A 16,086-nucleotide genomic window follows, 5' to 3' on the forward strand; every position below is an offset into this window, starting at 1 on the left:
GTTCCTCCCTAGGTGGAGCTTTCCTTTACTGACCTTCATGTGAATTCTGTCAGCCCACTTCTGCAGTGTGTTAAGTTCTGTCTGGATGGCAGCATGACCCTTTGGTATATCAGGCACTCCTCCCAGTTTTGTGTCATCTGCAGTTTTGCTGAGGGTAGGCTCTTCTGCATCATTCAGAGATGATAAGCTGGGCTGGACCCTCTGTTGACCCCTGAGATCCAATCTTAGTTACTGGCCTCCAATGAAACTGTGCCACTGATCACTGCTTGCAGGGCCCAGCCATTCAGCCAGTTTTCAGGGCATCTCCTTATCTGCTCATCCAGCCCATAATTTACCAGACTTTTTATGAGGATGTTAGGGAAGAAGTATTGGAAGCCTTGTTGAAGTCATGGTAGACAATATCGTCTGCTTATCATAGAAGGCTGTCAGGTTGGTCAAGCATGACTTACCTGCTCTGAATCCGTGCTAAATTCTCCAAGTCAGCTTGTTGTCATTCATATACCCATAAATGTTTTCCAGAATTAGTTGTTACATCACTTTGCCAGGAACTGAGGTGAGGCAGACCAGCTGGTAGTTCCCTGGATCTAAAAAGGATCCCCTTTTCTACCTTGCTTAAAAGTATGTTTAAAAGCTCAAGGTGTCTGTCTTACTGATTTGAATGTGCTTGATGAGATGTGAGAATTTTATCCTATTTAAAAGCAGTAGTACCTTGAGCACTGGAATTCATGCAGATAGCGTTCCTATAGTTGGTTGATGTGGGGAGTCTATGGTAGTATAGCTGAAACTTTACGTAACATCTTAATGATGTTTCCTTTCTGAAAGGTTTTTCTAAAAATAAACAGAAAGGTCCACTACTGCAGAAAAGCAAGTTATATCATTTTTTCATTGTTTTTATTCCCTTAGTCAAATCAAAATAAGTAAATAAAAATGCAGAATACTTAAATTCATTTCTGGCTGTATGTTCTAAATATTTGATAATGAGACAATATCATAGAATCTGTTTATAATGCATGAGAACTAACAGTTGAAAAATATTTTTGTAGGTCTAGTGTTAATTTAAGTTCTGGAGAAGAAAGTAAACAGTGTGATACAAAACCTTTGCATGAAGAAAGGGAACCACTCACGAACCCACAGCCAAACCTAATGAGAGTTCACAGAAAAAGAGGTCATCCTGAAGAAAGTAGAAGAGATGAGAACAATGTCAAGATAAGAAATTCAGAAGAGTATTTATTGTTAGAAAAAACAGATGTATCAATGGTAAGTACTGATCATGAGAGTTTTGAACCAGTTTATACCTCAGCTCTTGTATTCTTAGAACTCCTAGATGACAGGAATCTGGTATATGTCTATGAAAGGTTAAAGGAGATACTTTCGGTTTTGTAATTCACCATTGGAAATGATGCTGAACTAATGGACTTAAAATCTAAAAGCTGTGGAACTATTGTCTTAAGTTTTGCAGTTTATATGCAGAAGTTTGCCTTATCATAAATAGTTGCTAATGCTGTTGTGAATAAATTTAATGTTTGTTATTCTTTGAGCAATATATTTTAAGGCAGCTTTCTAATATCAAATGCTACCTAAAATCCATCGTTTTATAGTAACATGGATCAACTTTTAAAGTTGATACATAGGTGAACAACATATTCAGACTTTGTTCTACTTGAATTCTCTCTAGTCCTGAGCTAGCCCAGATTGTTTCCTTTTCTGTTACAAGTTGCAGTAAGTGAATCAAGTTTATCTGGTGATTCTTGTTTTTGAGACAGATCGCTAAAATCACTCATTTATTTTAGCCAAGTACCCATAATTGATGGAACTATGCTTACTAATGTGTTTTAAATAACACGCATTTTGAGCAGAATTGTATACTGTTCTCAAGTAACAGTTGAATTCCATCCCAAGTAGCTGTTTTTTTGAGAATAGATTCGTGTAGAAACTTTGTGAAAGGAAACACTGTAAGTGAGCAAAGTTCTGGGTTTCCTGGAACTACAGTTCCTACAGAAGACAAAGAAAGAGCCTTGATGTAATTCTGCTTAATAGAATATTGCTTAGGTTTGAGGGTATATTTCTGTGTGTTATTGAATAACACTTAAACTGTTCTGCAGTAGTTTTTTCTTCCCAGTTGGTTCCCAGGGCGGACAAAATAACTTTTCCTTTCCTCATGTTGTTCTCTAAAATAAATAAGTAGTTTCAGAAAACATAAAGTAATTCATCTTTCCAGTTGAAGTTTTGCTACTTGTGATAAGATGAGCATGGACTTGGTATGTTATTTAGTACCAGTGGGAAATTCAGGCGTCGTAGATAACACCCTCTAATGACAATTCTACTTTAAACAATGAAGAAAAAAAAGACATCCTAAACTATCAGGTTACAGCTGAGCATAGGTTCAAGAACTTCAAACTTTGTTTATTAAATTTTCTGTTACCAAAACCAGTTTAAAGATATGTGGCAATTAATATGATAGCAATTGTCTCTTCTGTTCAGCAGAACTCTAGTAACATAGTGGAAGCAGCATCCTTCCCAGAGGCTACAGGAAAACATGATTTTATAGACTCTCTTGAAGAAGCATCCTGTAAAAGAGTCAGGCAGAATAGTAGATTCCAGTCTCCAGAGGTGTCATCAGAGAGCGAGAACCAAGTAGAAAAAGATGACTTTCAACCTTCTACATCTCAGCAAAAAAAATCAGATGATCTTACAAGGTAAAACAGCTAATTTCAGCTTGTAATCTAAACTGATTTTTTTTTTTTTGGCTTTAGACCTTGATTAGTAGCCATAGTTTTGAAGTGTGTGAGAGAGAGAAAATGAGGAGGCGAGGAAGATAGATGGGGGGAAGAGGGAGAGGACACGTGCAGGATATCAGTACTTTTGTTTTCCATCTGAATCATGTCAGATGCCTTTTTACCCTGTCTGCACACTCATTAAATGAACATAGCCAGCACTCCCACCAACCTACTACTCCAGAGTCTACCTTGATCTCAACAGAAATTCCTGATTTTAAAAGAGGATGACCCATCCTGGGGAAAAAGGGACCATGGGATTTGCTGAAGGAAAAACCACTGGAAGTTCTGTTTGCTAGTATTTTGTTTCCTTTCCCCACCAGCTGACCATAGAAGCTGTTATGGGGAGGGGGGGAATTTGGAATTACTTTTGGTTCCTAAAGTGGTCACATCCATCATTTTGAGGATGGAAACAGTAACTAGCTGATGCAAAGGATTACTGTCTAAGAATTAAGAACAGATAATTAGTTATCATCTAACAGTTTTACTTTCTAGGCATTAGATAACTAAAATTTCAGTTTAGGTTTCCTAGTGCAGTATTAGCAACAGAGAACTAGAAATATTCCAATGATTTAAAAAGCACACAACTTCCAAGTCCCTGAAAATGAACATGTATTTATCTATTTCTAATGAAAGAATTGTGTAGCTTGTAAGCTTCATTATGCAACTTTTCAGCACTCTGAAACTGCTTAATAAACAAAATCCATAGTTTATGCATACATGAAGCTTTGAATTTCAGATGAAGTGGTATCTGAATGCCAATATATGTTAGGAAGTAACTAGATTGTGCTGTTGATTTCAGTGATCCTTTTCTATTCATTTAGTTTGTTTTTATTTAAGGTGCTTTTTGGGGGGAGGAGAGCAGGAGGGGAGAAGTCTTAGACTTCATTATTTTTTAAACATGCTCTTGTTCTGTGCTCTAGAAGGCAGTCTAGGAGGTCATCGAAACAGACAGCACTACCAAAGCATGGCTGGGAGCGACGAACTGCTTCATCTCTTGCTTCTGAATGTGATGCTGATTGTTGTGAGAAGGGGAATCAAAGACAAGAAGTTAAGCAGAGTGTTACTAGAGGCAAAAGTACGAAAGCTGCTCATAGGAAGAAACCTGGAAAGGAGCACAGAAGTTCAAAGATAACCTTAGTGACTCTACGGGCTTCTCAAGAGGAGGAAGAGGAGGAGACAGATGACTTTGAGCCTGATGATGAGGATGAATGTTTTGCACCAGAGGAAGTAAACAAAGCTCCAGTGTTTGTTCCTGTTGGTCTTCGATCTCCTGAACCTGTTCCCGTTCAGATAGAGGAAACCATGGAGGAGGTATGATGTAGCTGTGTTCTGTGTATGTACATTTGTATTGTTTGTTCAAACAGAAGCCTTTATTCTAATACCTGCTACTACTTGGTGGTGGTTTTATCCCAATTTAGTTTACTTCATTAAGAATAGTTTTGACAGTGGCAGGGATGTTTGGCTGACACAGGTATATGGTTTTAAGTGAATTACAAATTAGTGTAATTTTATTATTTTTGCCTATCTCATATTTTCTTGCCTATTTCCAAATCTGTTTATCCGGCCAGTTCCGTTCATCCTTCAGGTCATCATCACTGCTTCTTTTCTTTCATTCCAATTCTCGCTTTTCCTTCCTACTACTAATCTTCCTCTCTTCTGTTGAAATCCTGCTTTTTTGCATCCTGAATTAATCACGTTATTTCTTGCTCAGGGTGAAACAGCAAGAGAATTTAAAGCTCAGTCAAAACACTATGGGAAGCTCTAGAATAATAATGGAGAACAAAGGTGTTTCAGGGAAAGTTTTACTGAATCAAAGGTTTCCATTTCAATGACGTGGAATATATTAGGTTTGAGAATAGTCATCAAGTTACCTGGTTTAACACACAGATGTCTTGAATACTAGTACAGGATATGGTTAGATACCTGAAGACTCAGCTGTTTCCAGATTTAAATAGTTCAGTGGAAAATAGTAAAAGTGGAAGCTTTGCAAACTATGTAGATTAAGCAGTGATTTTCATTAGAATTTCTCTGCCAGTACCGTAACCTCTTGGCCAAATTTCAAGTTCTTGTTTCTGAAACTGTGAAATGTGTGAGGTTCTCAGTATAAGTATAGTGCTAGAGAAGAGAAAAAAAATACAGGTAAAATGACATGTATGTGTGTACAGTTATATTCCCTAATCTTACATTAGAAAATATTACATAGAAAAAAGGTAGAACTGATTTTTTTTCCCTGAACACTTAAAACCTGAAGAAGTAAGAAAACCAATAAAACCCATTTGATTTTTGAGAGGTATCTCACTAGGTGTTCAATATCAGCTAAGTCTATACATTATATAAAAGAACAAAGGCATTTGATAGATTTTCTTTTGGGGCTGATGAACTGAAATGTTTATCAAATTATTTTTACAGCTGGATATATCTGTGAATATCCCAGATGTGCAGGTGGCTACAGATGTAGAAACTCTCTCTCAGATAACTGTCCAGCCAGTGATCCAGAGGGAGGAAAAAGCAAACACCTCACCAACTGTAAGAACGTCTCGTTTGATTTCATTGTAGATGCAAAGCTATGTGGCTACCATCATAGAATCATGTCATAGAATCATAGAATGGCTCAGGTTGGAAGGGACCTCAAAGATAATCTATTTCCAACCTGCTGGCCGTAGGCAGGGGTGCCACCCACTGGATCAGGTTCCCCAGGGCCTCATCCAACCTAGTCTTGAACACCTTCAGGGACGGGGCATCTACAGCCTCCCTGGGCAACCTGTTCCAGTGCCTCACCACCCTCTGTGTGAAGAATTTCCTCCTAGACTCTAATCTAAATCTCCCTTCTTTTAATTTAAAAACATTCCCCCTTGTCCTCTCATTATCTGCCTCCATCTTTTTAAGTTCCCTTCACATACTGAAAAGTTGGAATGAGGTCACCCTGGAGCCTTCTCTTCTGTAGGCTGAACAGCCTCAACTCTCTCAATCTTCCATCATCGGAGAGGAGCTCCAGCCCCTGGGTCATCTTTGTGGTCCTACTCTGGACCCGCTTTAACAGGTCCACATCCTTCTTGTGCTGGGGGCCCCAGACCTAGATGCTGTACTCTAAGTGGGGCCTCACAAGGGCAGAGTAGCGGGGGACAATCACCTCCCTTGACCTGCTGATAATGGAAAACTGTAAAATATTATCAGTATTTAAAATACAATTTTAAAGCCAGGGTAACCTTTGGGCAGAGAATTAACGATTATATTAGATTAAAATTGCAGACTCATTTTATATCTCTTCTCTTTTATATCTATTATCTTTATATCTTTATTTATATCTTTGATGTGTTTTTTCTTTTTTATTTAAGGAAGCAACCATAAATGAAAATCCAGAAGTGGACAAAGGTAGATATGAAATGAATTTGTTCATGTCTTCCCCATTAACTTGCTACTAATAAGCAGTTATTATTGCAGGAAGTTCATTTATTGTAGGAAAAATGCTCATGAAATGCTGCATGCTTGGATATTTTGGAGGAGACTTAAACAATTTGCTTTCTTACTGTTCTTTATCAAGTAGATGAACCAAGCACTGCGAACTTCTGTTCCTCAGGGTCAGAATGTGCATTTTTTGTGTCTCATGTATGCTTTCCACGCTGCAGTTAGCTGTACGTGGGAGAAGAGGAAACTTTAGAAATGCGTACTTACAACTTAACCTGGTGTGTGACCAAGTGATAAAAAATAAGGTAGATTCATAGCTTTGCCATCATTATGGTCTCTGACTTTAATATTCTAGACTGTTAAGCTAGTATAGTGAAAGAGTAACCACAGCCTACCAGAAGAAAATACTCTTTCCATGTGAGATATGTTGCTCTTACAGATCTATTGTTTTTTAGAATAGCTTTCACTTTGAAATTTAAATACATTGTCAGTCTTTCTGAAGAGAAATTAAAATTTAATGGTTACCATCATAGTTGAATAAGGGAAAGTCTGCTATGCTCCTTTGATTTACTTCAGTACAATTGTTTTGGAGGATGGAAATGGTTTGTTTTATACGACCAGTTAGTTATAGCTGAAGGGATGTATTCTGGGTAGAGATTAGGAAACAGAGATTTAAACTGAGATATGGATTAATGCTACAGGTTATTTTACAGGCTATATTACAGGTTATATTTTTACAGCTTATATTACAGGATTTATGCAATTAAACTGGTTCCTCTTTATTTTCCATTTGTGGTGGGTGGGTTGACCAGGGTTGGCTGTGAAATGCACACCAAGCCACTTTGTCAATCCTCTTCCTCAACAGAACAGTGGGAGAAAATGGAAAAGCGTATGGGTTGAGATATAGACAGGGAGATCACTTACCAGAACAGACTCAACTTAGGAAAAAATAATTTATTTTATTACCGTCAAAAGTGGAGGTGGGTGGTTAGAAGTAGAGAAAAAGACTAAAACACATCATCCTGCCACACCCTGCCATCCTACCCTTCCCCAGGCTCAGCATCAGTCCTTCACTCCTGACTTGCCACTCCCTACCCTACTTGGGAGGAGGTGACAGGGGTTGTGGTCAGTTCTTAACACTTTGCCCCTGCTACACCTTCCTCCTCACACATTTCCTCTGGTATGGGGCCCTTCCCATTGGTTACAGTCCTTCAGGAACAGCTACTAATACAGGATCCAGGATAAGCCTGTTCTACCATGTCCTCCATGGGCTATAATTCCTTCAGGGAATATCCTTCAGGGAATATTGAATTTAGTGGGAATTGCCATCTGTCAGTGAGTATCTTGATCCGTGAATGGCAACAATTTAAAAATGCATTCTGCAATGTATTGATAATAGTGTCAAATGTTTTTTTTGAATACAGGTAAGTATAATATAAATATACTTGTGACTTTTAACCTGTGTGTGAACAACTTTGCAGGAATTAATGATGGAAGCACTGAAGCTGCCATGACTTTACTTGCAATGGGTGATCCAATGTTCCAGTTAAAAACAAGCACTGAAGGTATGATCTGATTTGAGACAAAGCCTTCCTTGTGCTTTCTGGGTCCATGCTTCTTCCCCATGCTGCTGCATAGCAAGAGTTCAGGAGTCTTTTATGCATTTTGTTCTGTTGAATTGTAACACATGTAGTGAGACTAAGCAATGCAGCTTGGCTGGAAAAAGCAAGGCACCTTACTGGATACTACAAACTGCATCACTGTGCTAGAAAGATGTTTCGAGAGCTGTTTAAAGAAGCACATGCTTGAATTAATCTATGTTGGTCACATAAATTGAACAAAAGAGAGGATCCAAGCTTAAATGAGCATAGGTATCAGAGATCTTTCCAGGCCTTTAAATTGGAACGTAGCTTCCCAAGTAGCTGTAACCTGAAATTACGTTTTCAGTCTAGTTTTTGGTAGACTTTTATACAGAATTTATTGTCAGCTTTCATTGGTTGAATATTAATTTCTGTCTTTTAAGTTATGCTCTTCTGTTTTGTTTATTGTTCTAACCAGAATGGACACAGATGTTACCAACTCAAGATGAATTGAACTTGTCCAGTAACCTTGTGACCCACGATTATGCTGAGCAAAATAGGACTCCTGATCAGTACTTAGTTTCTTCAGCCTCTTACACCAAGAATTTGGTCCTTTGTGACGATGGAAGCAACATTAATGTAGAGGATCAAAGCACTGATGCAGGAACAGGTGTTGAAGAGTATTGTGAGAAAAATGCTACCAGGTTCAATTAGTACCTTAATTAATATTTTTATTTTTATTTTTTGATTAAATTACTTTAGGAAGAGATCCTATAGCACTGCTTATGTTTGTGATGCAATATGGGAAATCCCTCTTGCATTTCTCTTATGATTTTTGAGATGTTGATATGTGATTTGGAGACTGTAGAACTTGTTTTTAGCTTCTGAAATTATGCTTATGTTGAGGAGGGAAGAATGTGAGAACTTCATTGGTATGGATTGCTGCTAGTTACCAAGCCCATTTTCCCAAAGTACTTTTTGGCTAATCAGCCCAAGGCAAATTGCTTACGTGTCAGTGCTGGTCTGTATTCTACATTTAGAGCAAATGAATGTCAAAGAACTATTTGATCTTATATCATCATGTCTTCTAGTTTTGTTAAAATATTTGCAAACATTGAAATAGCTTGATGGAACAGCTTTTCAGAAAAATCTGGTAGTGAACATGTTTCTTTATTTGGAGGACTGTAACTTGTTGACTGCTTGAACACACTATCAGATTATATAATTCTAAAAAAAATATAATCAGAGATTTTGATTTCAAATTAGGTGGTTCTTTTACTATATTATTAGCCAGAACTTAATTTCATACGATCAGTGTTACATATCTGATGTTCTCACATTTTTTCCATATTTCATCAATTTCTGTAGATAGAGAACATACAAGTTTGTAGTAAACTTGTGTGCTCCAATTCCCAGTGTAGCTGATCTTTATTTTTTCGTTGTTCTGCCAAATAGCCTTTGTGCCTTCACTGACAGTTATAGTCTGTATTTCATCTGTTCATTTTCTCATCTACTACACCTCTCCTATCTCTTCTCTGTGCAATGATCTTTGCTGAAAACACTGATTTTATCACATAGTTCTTGATTTTTGACAGCTAGCAATGTTGATGGCATTTCTTTTTAATTGTAGTAATAGCCCTCTGTCGATGGTAAATCAGAGACTGAGAAGAGACAGACTCCTAAAGCCTCAGTCAAACCTTGGAGTATTGAGGTCTAATGAAAACATACTTCAGGAGCCACTTAATACAAATGTAGTTGTGGAACAGCTGGACCAAATTCAAAGTGGTAAGCCCATTTCTTATCCTAGGGTTTTGAAATAGTTTCTTCTAATGGATTCATGTCTGTAAAACAAAACTAGGCTGAAGGTATTTTTCACTTCTGCTCACATTCACAGATTGTGGATCACTGTTTTAACAACAGACTATCTGTTTATGGTATGGTTTTATACAACACCAAATAAAATGAAATCTCAGTAGCAATTACTGATCTGGCAATGACAGAAATACTGTACAGTACATTGTACTTTTTTTTTCTGTTGTTACTGTCTTTCCCTTCCACTAAAGGCAGAAGGGGAGATATACAGAATAGTTTCTATATTCTTCAAGCAATTACAGAAAAACGGTGGTCTGTAGGGTGTTCAAATTTTTAATTATATTCATACCACTGGCAAAAAAAAACCCACAAAATACTAAGGCAAGTTGATACATGTGTATATATATCATTTACATTAATTTTAAACTGTGTATACAGACCAGCAAAATTTTTACTATGGTTTTTGCATAACTTGTGTGTGTATACACTTTATGTACACACTAAAAGAATAGATTTTATAGTGCAATTATATGCACACGTCAGTATTTTTAATAGACAAAAGCTTATATGTAAAAATAATGTACAAGAAACTACACAATTTTTCTGTGTATGTATATATATACACATGAATAAGTGTAAATATGCATATATACAAGTGCATGTATAAATATTTATAAAATAATATTTATATAACTTAGAGTCTACAGAGCTGAGAAGTACTGCAGAAATGCAAGGGGTGGAACTAGAACTGCTCAGACCAACTGCAAGTGATTCTTCAATTCTTGATAATTTTGCAACTAGTATGGAACTTGTCAAACAAGTGAACAAAACAGAGAGGTAGGAAGAAATCATCAGTTAGTATTTGATTTCATTTCTAGAGTCTTATAAAATAAGCAGTTTTGTAATACATCTGTGATGGACATTATATGCTTACAGATAATGCACAGAAGCTTAGTTTGACATTTTACTTCTAAGGCTGTTCTATATTGTCTTGCAACTTCTGGAGGTAAAACATTAATTTGTGTTTGCTGTTTCAGTATTTGGTAATTACTTTGCTAATTAATTCTCTCCCAGAAAACTGTGTCTGAAAGGAAATGTTAAGTAGCTGATCAATTTGGAAATGTTAATAAGCTTGTAAGACTACATGCTTGCTCATGCCTTTAGTAGTAAAGTTTCAATTAGTGGTGTTGGGCTTTTTGCTGAAGTACTTTATGTAGACTTATGTAAAGATTATGCATTTCCCGTAGTAGAAGTATGTAATTTTCAAACAGGTGCTCTGTTTCTCTGTATGTAAGCTTCGCATTAAATGCATAATTATGCAGAATTCAGCCTTGGTTTCAAACTAACTAGGTATGTATCTTATAGAACAGAGAAGGAGATGACAGATGATTGTAGGACTTCAGGGAATTTATCACCAATATATAAGAAATCTCACCTTGGACTAGAGGATTATCTGAATCAAAGTTCTGTGGATGGACTTACCATGCAAAATCCTTGTCCTGCTGAGCACAGCATCTGTACAATCAACTTTGCTCAGGTAAATAATTTAATTACAGTCTGGAAGTGCACCTTTTCTCAAACTCTAGAAGAAGAGGTTTCCAGTGCAAATGTCTTCACCCATTTTACAGACCTGGTAGGTCAGCTGGTGAATGAAACCCCTCTTTATTTTTTTTCACGGGGATAATCAATCATTCAGGCAAACCCCATCTTTGCAAGCCTCAGTTTTTAGGGTTTCAGCAATAAGTGATAAATTTTAGAAAAATTTTGAGGATTTTTGAAAATGAGTTTTGATGGAAGAAGTTACCTAAGACTCCTGTATTCATTCAGTCTGGCCTCTTGCTGTTACTTTTTTTTTTAAATTAAAACTATGTTCTGCTGGACTCACTACATTTTCATTGTCCCCTTCATTTGCTGGCCTCTTGCTGTTACTTTTTTTTTTAAATTAAAACTATGTTCTGCTGGACTCACTACATTTTCATTGTCCCCTTCATTTGCTGGCCTCTTGCTGTTACTTTTTTTTTTAAATTAAAACTATGTTCTGCTGGACTCACTACATTTTCATTGTCCCCTTCATTTGCTTTGCTTAAAACAAGCTTTGTTTAAGTTGACCCTCATCCTTCGTTCTACTCTTTTCCATTTATTTTAAAACAACTTTTACATTTTCTATTTGACCATAGTAATGTATGTATTCCACATCCATTGCTTTGCAGTGGTTTGTGTATCCCAATTCTAGCATATTTGTGCTAGAGAAGTATCATATTTCTTCATGAGAGAGATTCATTTTCAGTTCACTCAAGGTTTCTAGTGTTGCTCGATACCCGTGTTCATGTACTTAAAGTGGAATAGCTGATGGGTAGTAGCTTGTTTCCACAGTGCAACCTGTAGATGTATCAAGACCCATCTAAGGTTAGACCAGGGTACAAAGACTTAGCTTATATTGGACTGGCAGAGAGTGTGAGAGGAGGCAGCTTGTAGTAGAGTATTCCTGTTCTTAGCAAAGGTGCATGCTGTAAAAGACAAAGTGTAGGTATGTTGCAGAGCTTAGTGAATGTCTGGCACGCAGTGTTTTTATAGTGGTTGGGGGAATTCATGTTCTTAGTGCCACTGAGCAATTTGTTGTGTAAGTCATCAGTGACATTTGTGCTGTAGGAAGTATAAATTTATTTCAACAAACTATCAATACAGTGAGCTGCATATATATTATATATTGCCCAAATGTTTCTTGTCCTTGACAGGTTAGTATCCTTCACCCTAGATTAGCTAGAAACAAAAACCTGACAAAATGTAATTATGATGATATCATTAGTTTTTCTGGCTCTTCATTTGACATGTTTTGTTTGTTTCTTCTTTTCTAGAGTTATTTCTCAGACTTACCAACCTGTTTTATTTCAAATATTTTATTTCTAGAATGAAACGTGTGCTCAGGATTGTCAACAGCCATGTGTAAGCAGCACAGAAGAGACTTCAGGTAGCATGTGCTCATATTTTAAGTCAGCAAAATTCCACACTTGTGTATGTTGCAGTTATACAAAGATGAATCAACAAAATGAAAATGTTTTTTTATTGACATAGTTAAACAATCTACTTCATAAGCAAAAATAAGAACGCACGGCATAGTGCCATTCCCCACCCTATCATTATGTTTCATGAACACAAACTAGACTTAGGAACTTTTGGAATGGCACCCTAAGTTTAAATAACAATGGAAGGGGAATTTCTTGCTCTTTCCTCCCTGCAAGGAGATCCTACTGCTTACCACTGCTGGGTTTAGCACTTATTAAAGCATGTTATGAGCCTCTGATTGACTCACCTGCCAAATGTGAAGGTGGTGGAGGGAGAGAACTTGTGTAGTTTTCCACCGGTTTAGTGAACTGTAGTTAGCTCATGGAATTGTCAAGTGGATGCCTGTGTCACAGTTGTGTGGGTGGGTAGACTGGACTGTGCAAGTCCAAGCAAGTGAAAAAGGAGAGGGGAAGAAAATGGAAGAAAACAGAATTCCCTCTTTACCTGGCAATCAGCTGCTAAATGATTAAAAGTGGTGAAAAGTACCAAGGTAATGGTTGCATGTTGTTAAAACAAATTGAAGTGGAGCTGGTTTAGAACCAATAGATGGCTAAGGTATGAGAAAATTAGTGTCAGAAGCCCAGAATAATTTCTTCACATGCAGATTGCAGTCTTCCTGCCAAACTCCTGAGCATGTGCAAAAACTCTAGGGTTAATATTTCTTTTTAGGTGTCTGTCATTATGCTTACAAGGGTCTTGGAACAGAGCCTTGTAAATCATCTTTAATTAGAAAAAGAACCAAAGTTAATAAAGATCAGAATAACAGCTTTAAATAATCAAAAATAAGAGTTGTGTTCAGTAACAGAGTAGCACTGTTGATTTCCATTTTTGAAAAACCTTTAAAAATGCTATCTCCTTAAATTCATTCTAATGGCAGTTGGCAGTTGTCTGTTACTTCCAACTTTTTGGCTAAATTATTTATATTTGTCATTTGTTCAGTTTCTGACAATAATTCTCAGGCCCTCTTCAGTCAGTGGGGAAAGGAAAAATCTCGAGTTTATTGAAAAAATCCAACCTACTCCTGCCACTTCAAAAAATAACTCTTACCTGACAGTAGCATTTAGAGACAGAGAGCCATTTGTCCATTACACAAGTTTAAATGAACAGCAAGTTGTTTATTAATACTAGAACATTCATTTTAAAAGCTCCATCTCCAATAGCTATGCTTAATATTCTTCATTATGAATAGTATTAAGAATATTAAGAATTTCACTGGAATGAATGAGCTCCAGGGAGTGATGATGAGTATCTTGTTTCAGAAGAAGGCAAGCATATTGTGTGAAGGATATTCCCATTGTCTTTTTCCTTGGAGAAACAAGCACCTAAAAGCTAATCAGTCAAGGGGGGGGGGTGTGGAGGGGAGGGCATGAAGAAGAGAAGAATATGGTTTGAAACTTGAATAATAGATTTCTTTATTTTTTTTTTCCACTGGAAATTATAGTAGTGAGTGATGATTGTCAATGTCCAGATGAAGAACAGACATTCATTTTAACATTGGTAGAAATCCCAGCTGACTCAAAAGAATTTGATGCATCTGCTTTGCTGGAACAAACTTCTGAACCATTACTACCAGCGCCAATAATTATCGGCTCAGAAAATGCAAGTGAAACAAGTGTGACTGAAGTGGAGAGGTAAACACTTAACTTTTGAGCATCTTAGTGGAACACTTTTTGTGAATCTTGATTATCCTTTGAATGTGCATTACACAGTGAAACATCTCAGAAGAAATAAATGCAAGAAGAAATCATTTTAGTAGGCTGGGCAGAGTCTTAAAAGTACTTAAATCAGAGTGGAGAAAGCTCTCATCAGAGGTTTAAAGTTACTGTTTTAGTTAGTTGGGTTTTTGGTGTCTATGTTAACTTTAATTCTGATTTATTCTTTAGTGTCAATTTTTAACAATAAAAGTTATTTATTCAGCTGAAATTTATTCTATCATGGATACTTGGAAAGAAAAGTAATTGAAAATGATAAATCTAAGCATGTTTGCATTTTTACAGTACTTTAACAATTTTCTAAAACAAAACAAAACAAAAACTTTAAACTTCTTTTATCAATTCCTCTTCCAAATTTCTAGTCTAGATGGCCCTTTGGAGAATATGATAAATGGCAGACAAATTGAGATATTGTTCTCTTGAGTTTGTGCCATGATTTTAAAGGCAGAAGAACCTAAAGTCAAATAAATGAATTCATTTAGTAGAATATTAGCTAGTTGGCAGTATTTTGAGACAAAGGGTTTGTCTGTATCTTACAGCAGGAGTGTTCTTCAATGTGACATAACTGAATTCTTTTAACGTTATGGCTTAATTAAATCAAAGAAAAATGTCAAAGGCAAAAAGATTCTGAAGAATAGGAAGTGTTGTTATGTTGTAAAATGTACTACTGTATTAATGTAAGTTCCCAGGTCAAAACTACAGGTGTGATGCAGTTCTCCACCAGTATGGAGAACTTTAAGGAAAATGTTATTCTATTTAAAGATCTATCCATTCAATAACTAAGAGTGAATTGGTGTGGAACTACTGAAGATAGAGAGAACTACTGACAGGCAGAGTTAGGGTACATCTGTCTCACTGTTCTCTTACTGCTTTACTTTATTTCCTAGTCTCTGCTGCTTCCTGAGATTTCTTACTCTCTTTTGAGATCATACCAGGGGGAGCAGGGAGAGGGTGGGAATTAGATTCAGCAGCACGTGCAAATAGTATTGCATTATGGGATTATTTAGGGCAGTTAATCAGTTGACATATTTTTGCATTTTATGGAAATATCAAATTGAATTCAAACAGAACATCTTCTAAAGTAATTAGATATGACTGTAACTAGCAAATTTCAGTTCTCTAACTTGCCTTAAGGTAGTGCAGCAAAATAGCTCTTGATGGTAAACAGTACATGTGAAACCAATACTGGCTTTAAGTAACAAAGAATATCAGCAATGATCCATGGGTAATTTCCATACCGAAGTATTATACAAGGTAAATTTTGGCTTTTTTTTACAGTCACAATAATGATTTTTTATCTAAACAGCACTGGATCCTTGACAACTGCAGCTAATGAATTTGATGCATCTTTGAACAACAATATGGAAACCAAACAACTACAGAATGCATTAGCAGAGCCTGTTCTAAATTTGGTGCGGACAGCTCAAAAAAGGTCAGCAGCTGAGCTTGCAGAGAATGACTTTCCTCCTGCCAAGAAAACTCTGTCTACTGTAGTGGAGGGTAACTTCGAAAGCCCTTGTAAGGTGAGAAGGTAATTTGGTTAGTGTGTCTGTATGCATAGTGTAAACGCTTAACACAACTGTAGAGTGTTTTAGCTATGTTTAATGTTTAACAGTACACTTTTAAGCAAGTGATGCTATTACCTGTACAATTTCAAGGCAAAATCAGTATCCATAAATTGCTTTTTATGTTGAACCCAACAGCACTTTTTAGACTGTTAATTCTAGTATTATTTTT

The 16,086-nt window shown here is 36.5% G+C and overlaps 1 protein-coding gene across 7 annotated transcripts in view; it reads left to right on the forward strand.

The window, feature by feature from the left end:
* The window catches only part of BDP1 (BDP1 general transcription factor IIIB subunit), a 56,807-nt gene that overhangs the window by 32,750 nt on the left and 7,971 nt on the right, over positions 1–16,086 (forward strand). For 3 of the 7 annotated variants that reach the window (XM_038169728.2, XM_038169731.2, XM_038169730.2), the window contains exons 26-38: positions 1,044–1,257; positions 2,482–2,696; positions 3,698–4,088; positions 5,187–5,303; positions 6,113–6,149; positions 7,664–7,747; positions 8,241–8,466; positions 9,393–9,547; positions 10,273–10,411; positions 10,940–11,111; positions 12,482–12,542; positions 14,079–14,268; positions 15,656–15,872. In XM_038169728.2, the coding sequence (XP_038025656.1) occupies positions 1,044–1,257; positions 2,482–2,696; positions 3,698–4,088; positions 5,187–5,303; positions 6,113–6,149; positions 7,664–7,747; positions 8,241–8,466; positions 9,393–9,547; positions 10,273–10,411; positions 10,940–11,111; positions 12,482–12,542; positions 14,079–14,268; positions 15,656–15,872 (2,218 nt within the window). Of the gene's footprint in view, positions 1–1,043; positions 1,258–2,481; positions 2,697–3,697; positions 4,089–5,186; positions 5,304–6,112; positions 6,150–7,663; positions 7,748–8,240; positions 8,467–9,392; positions 9,548–10,272; positions 10,412–10,939; positions 11,112–12,429; positions 12,543–14,078; positions 14,269–15,655; positions 15,873–16,086 lie in introns of those variants that run through there. The other 4 variants (XM_038169732.2, XM_038169729.2, XM_038169733.2 and 1 more) reach the window with 4 other exon arrangements.

This window comes from Anas platyrhynchos, chromosome Z, assembly GCF_047663525.1.
Source record: "Anas platyrhynchos isolate ZD024472 breed Pekin duck chromosome Z, IASCAAS_PekinDuck_T2T, whole genome shotgun sequence".
In the NCBI taxonomy this organism is placed as follows: domain Eukaryota; kingdom Metazoa; phylum Chordata; class Aves; order Anseriformes; family Anatidae; genus Anas; species Anas platyrhynchos.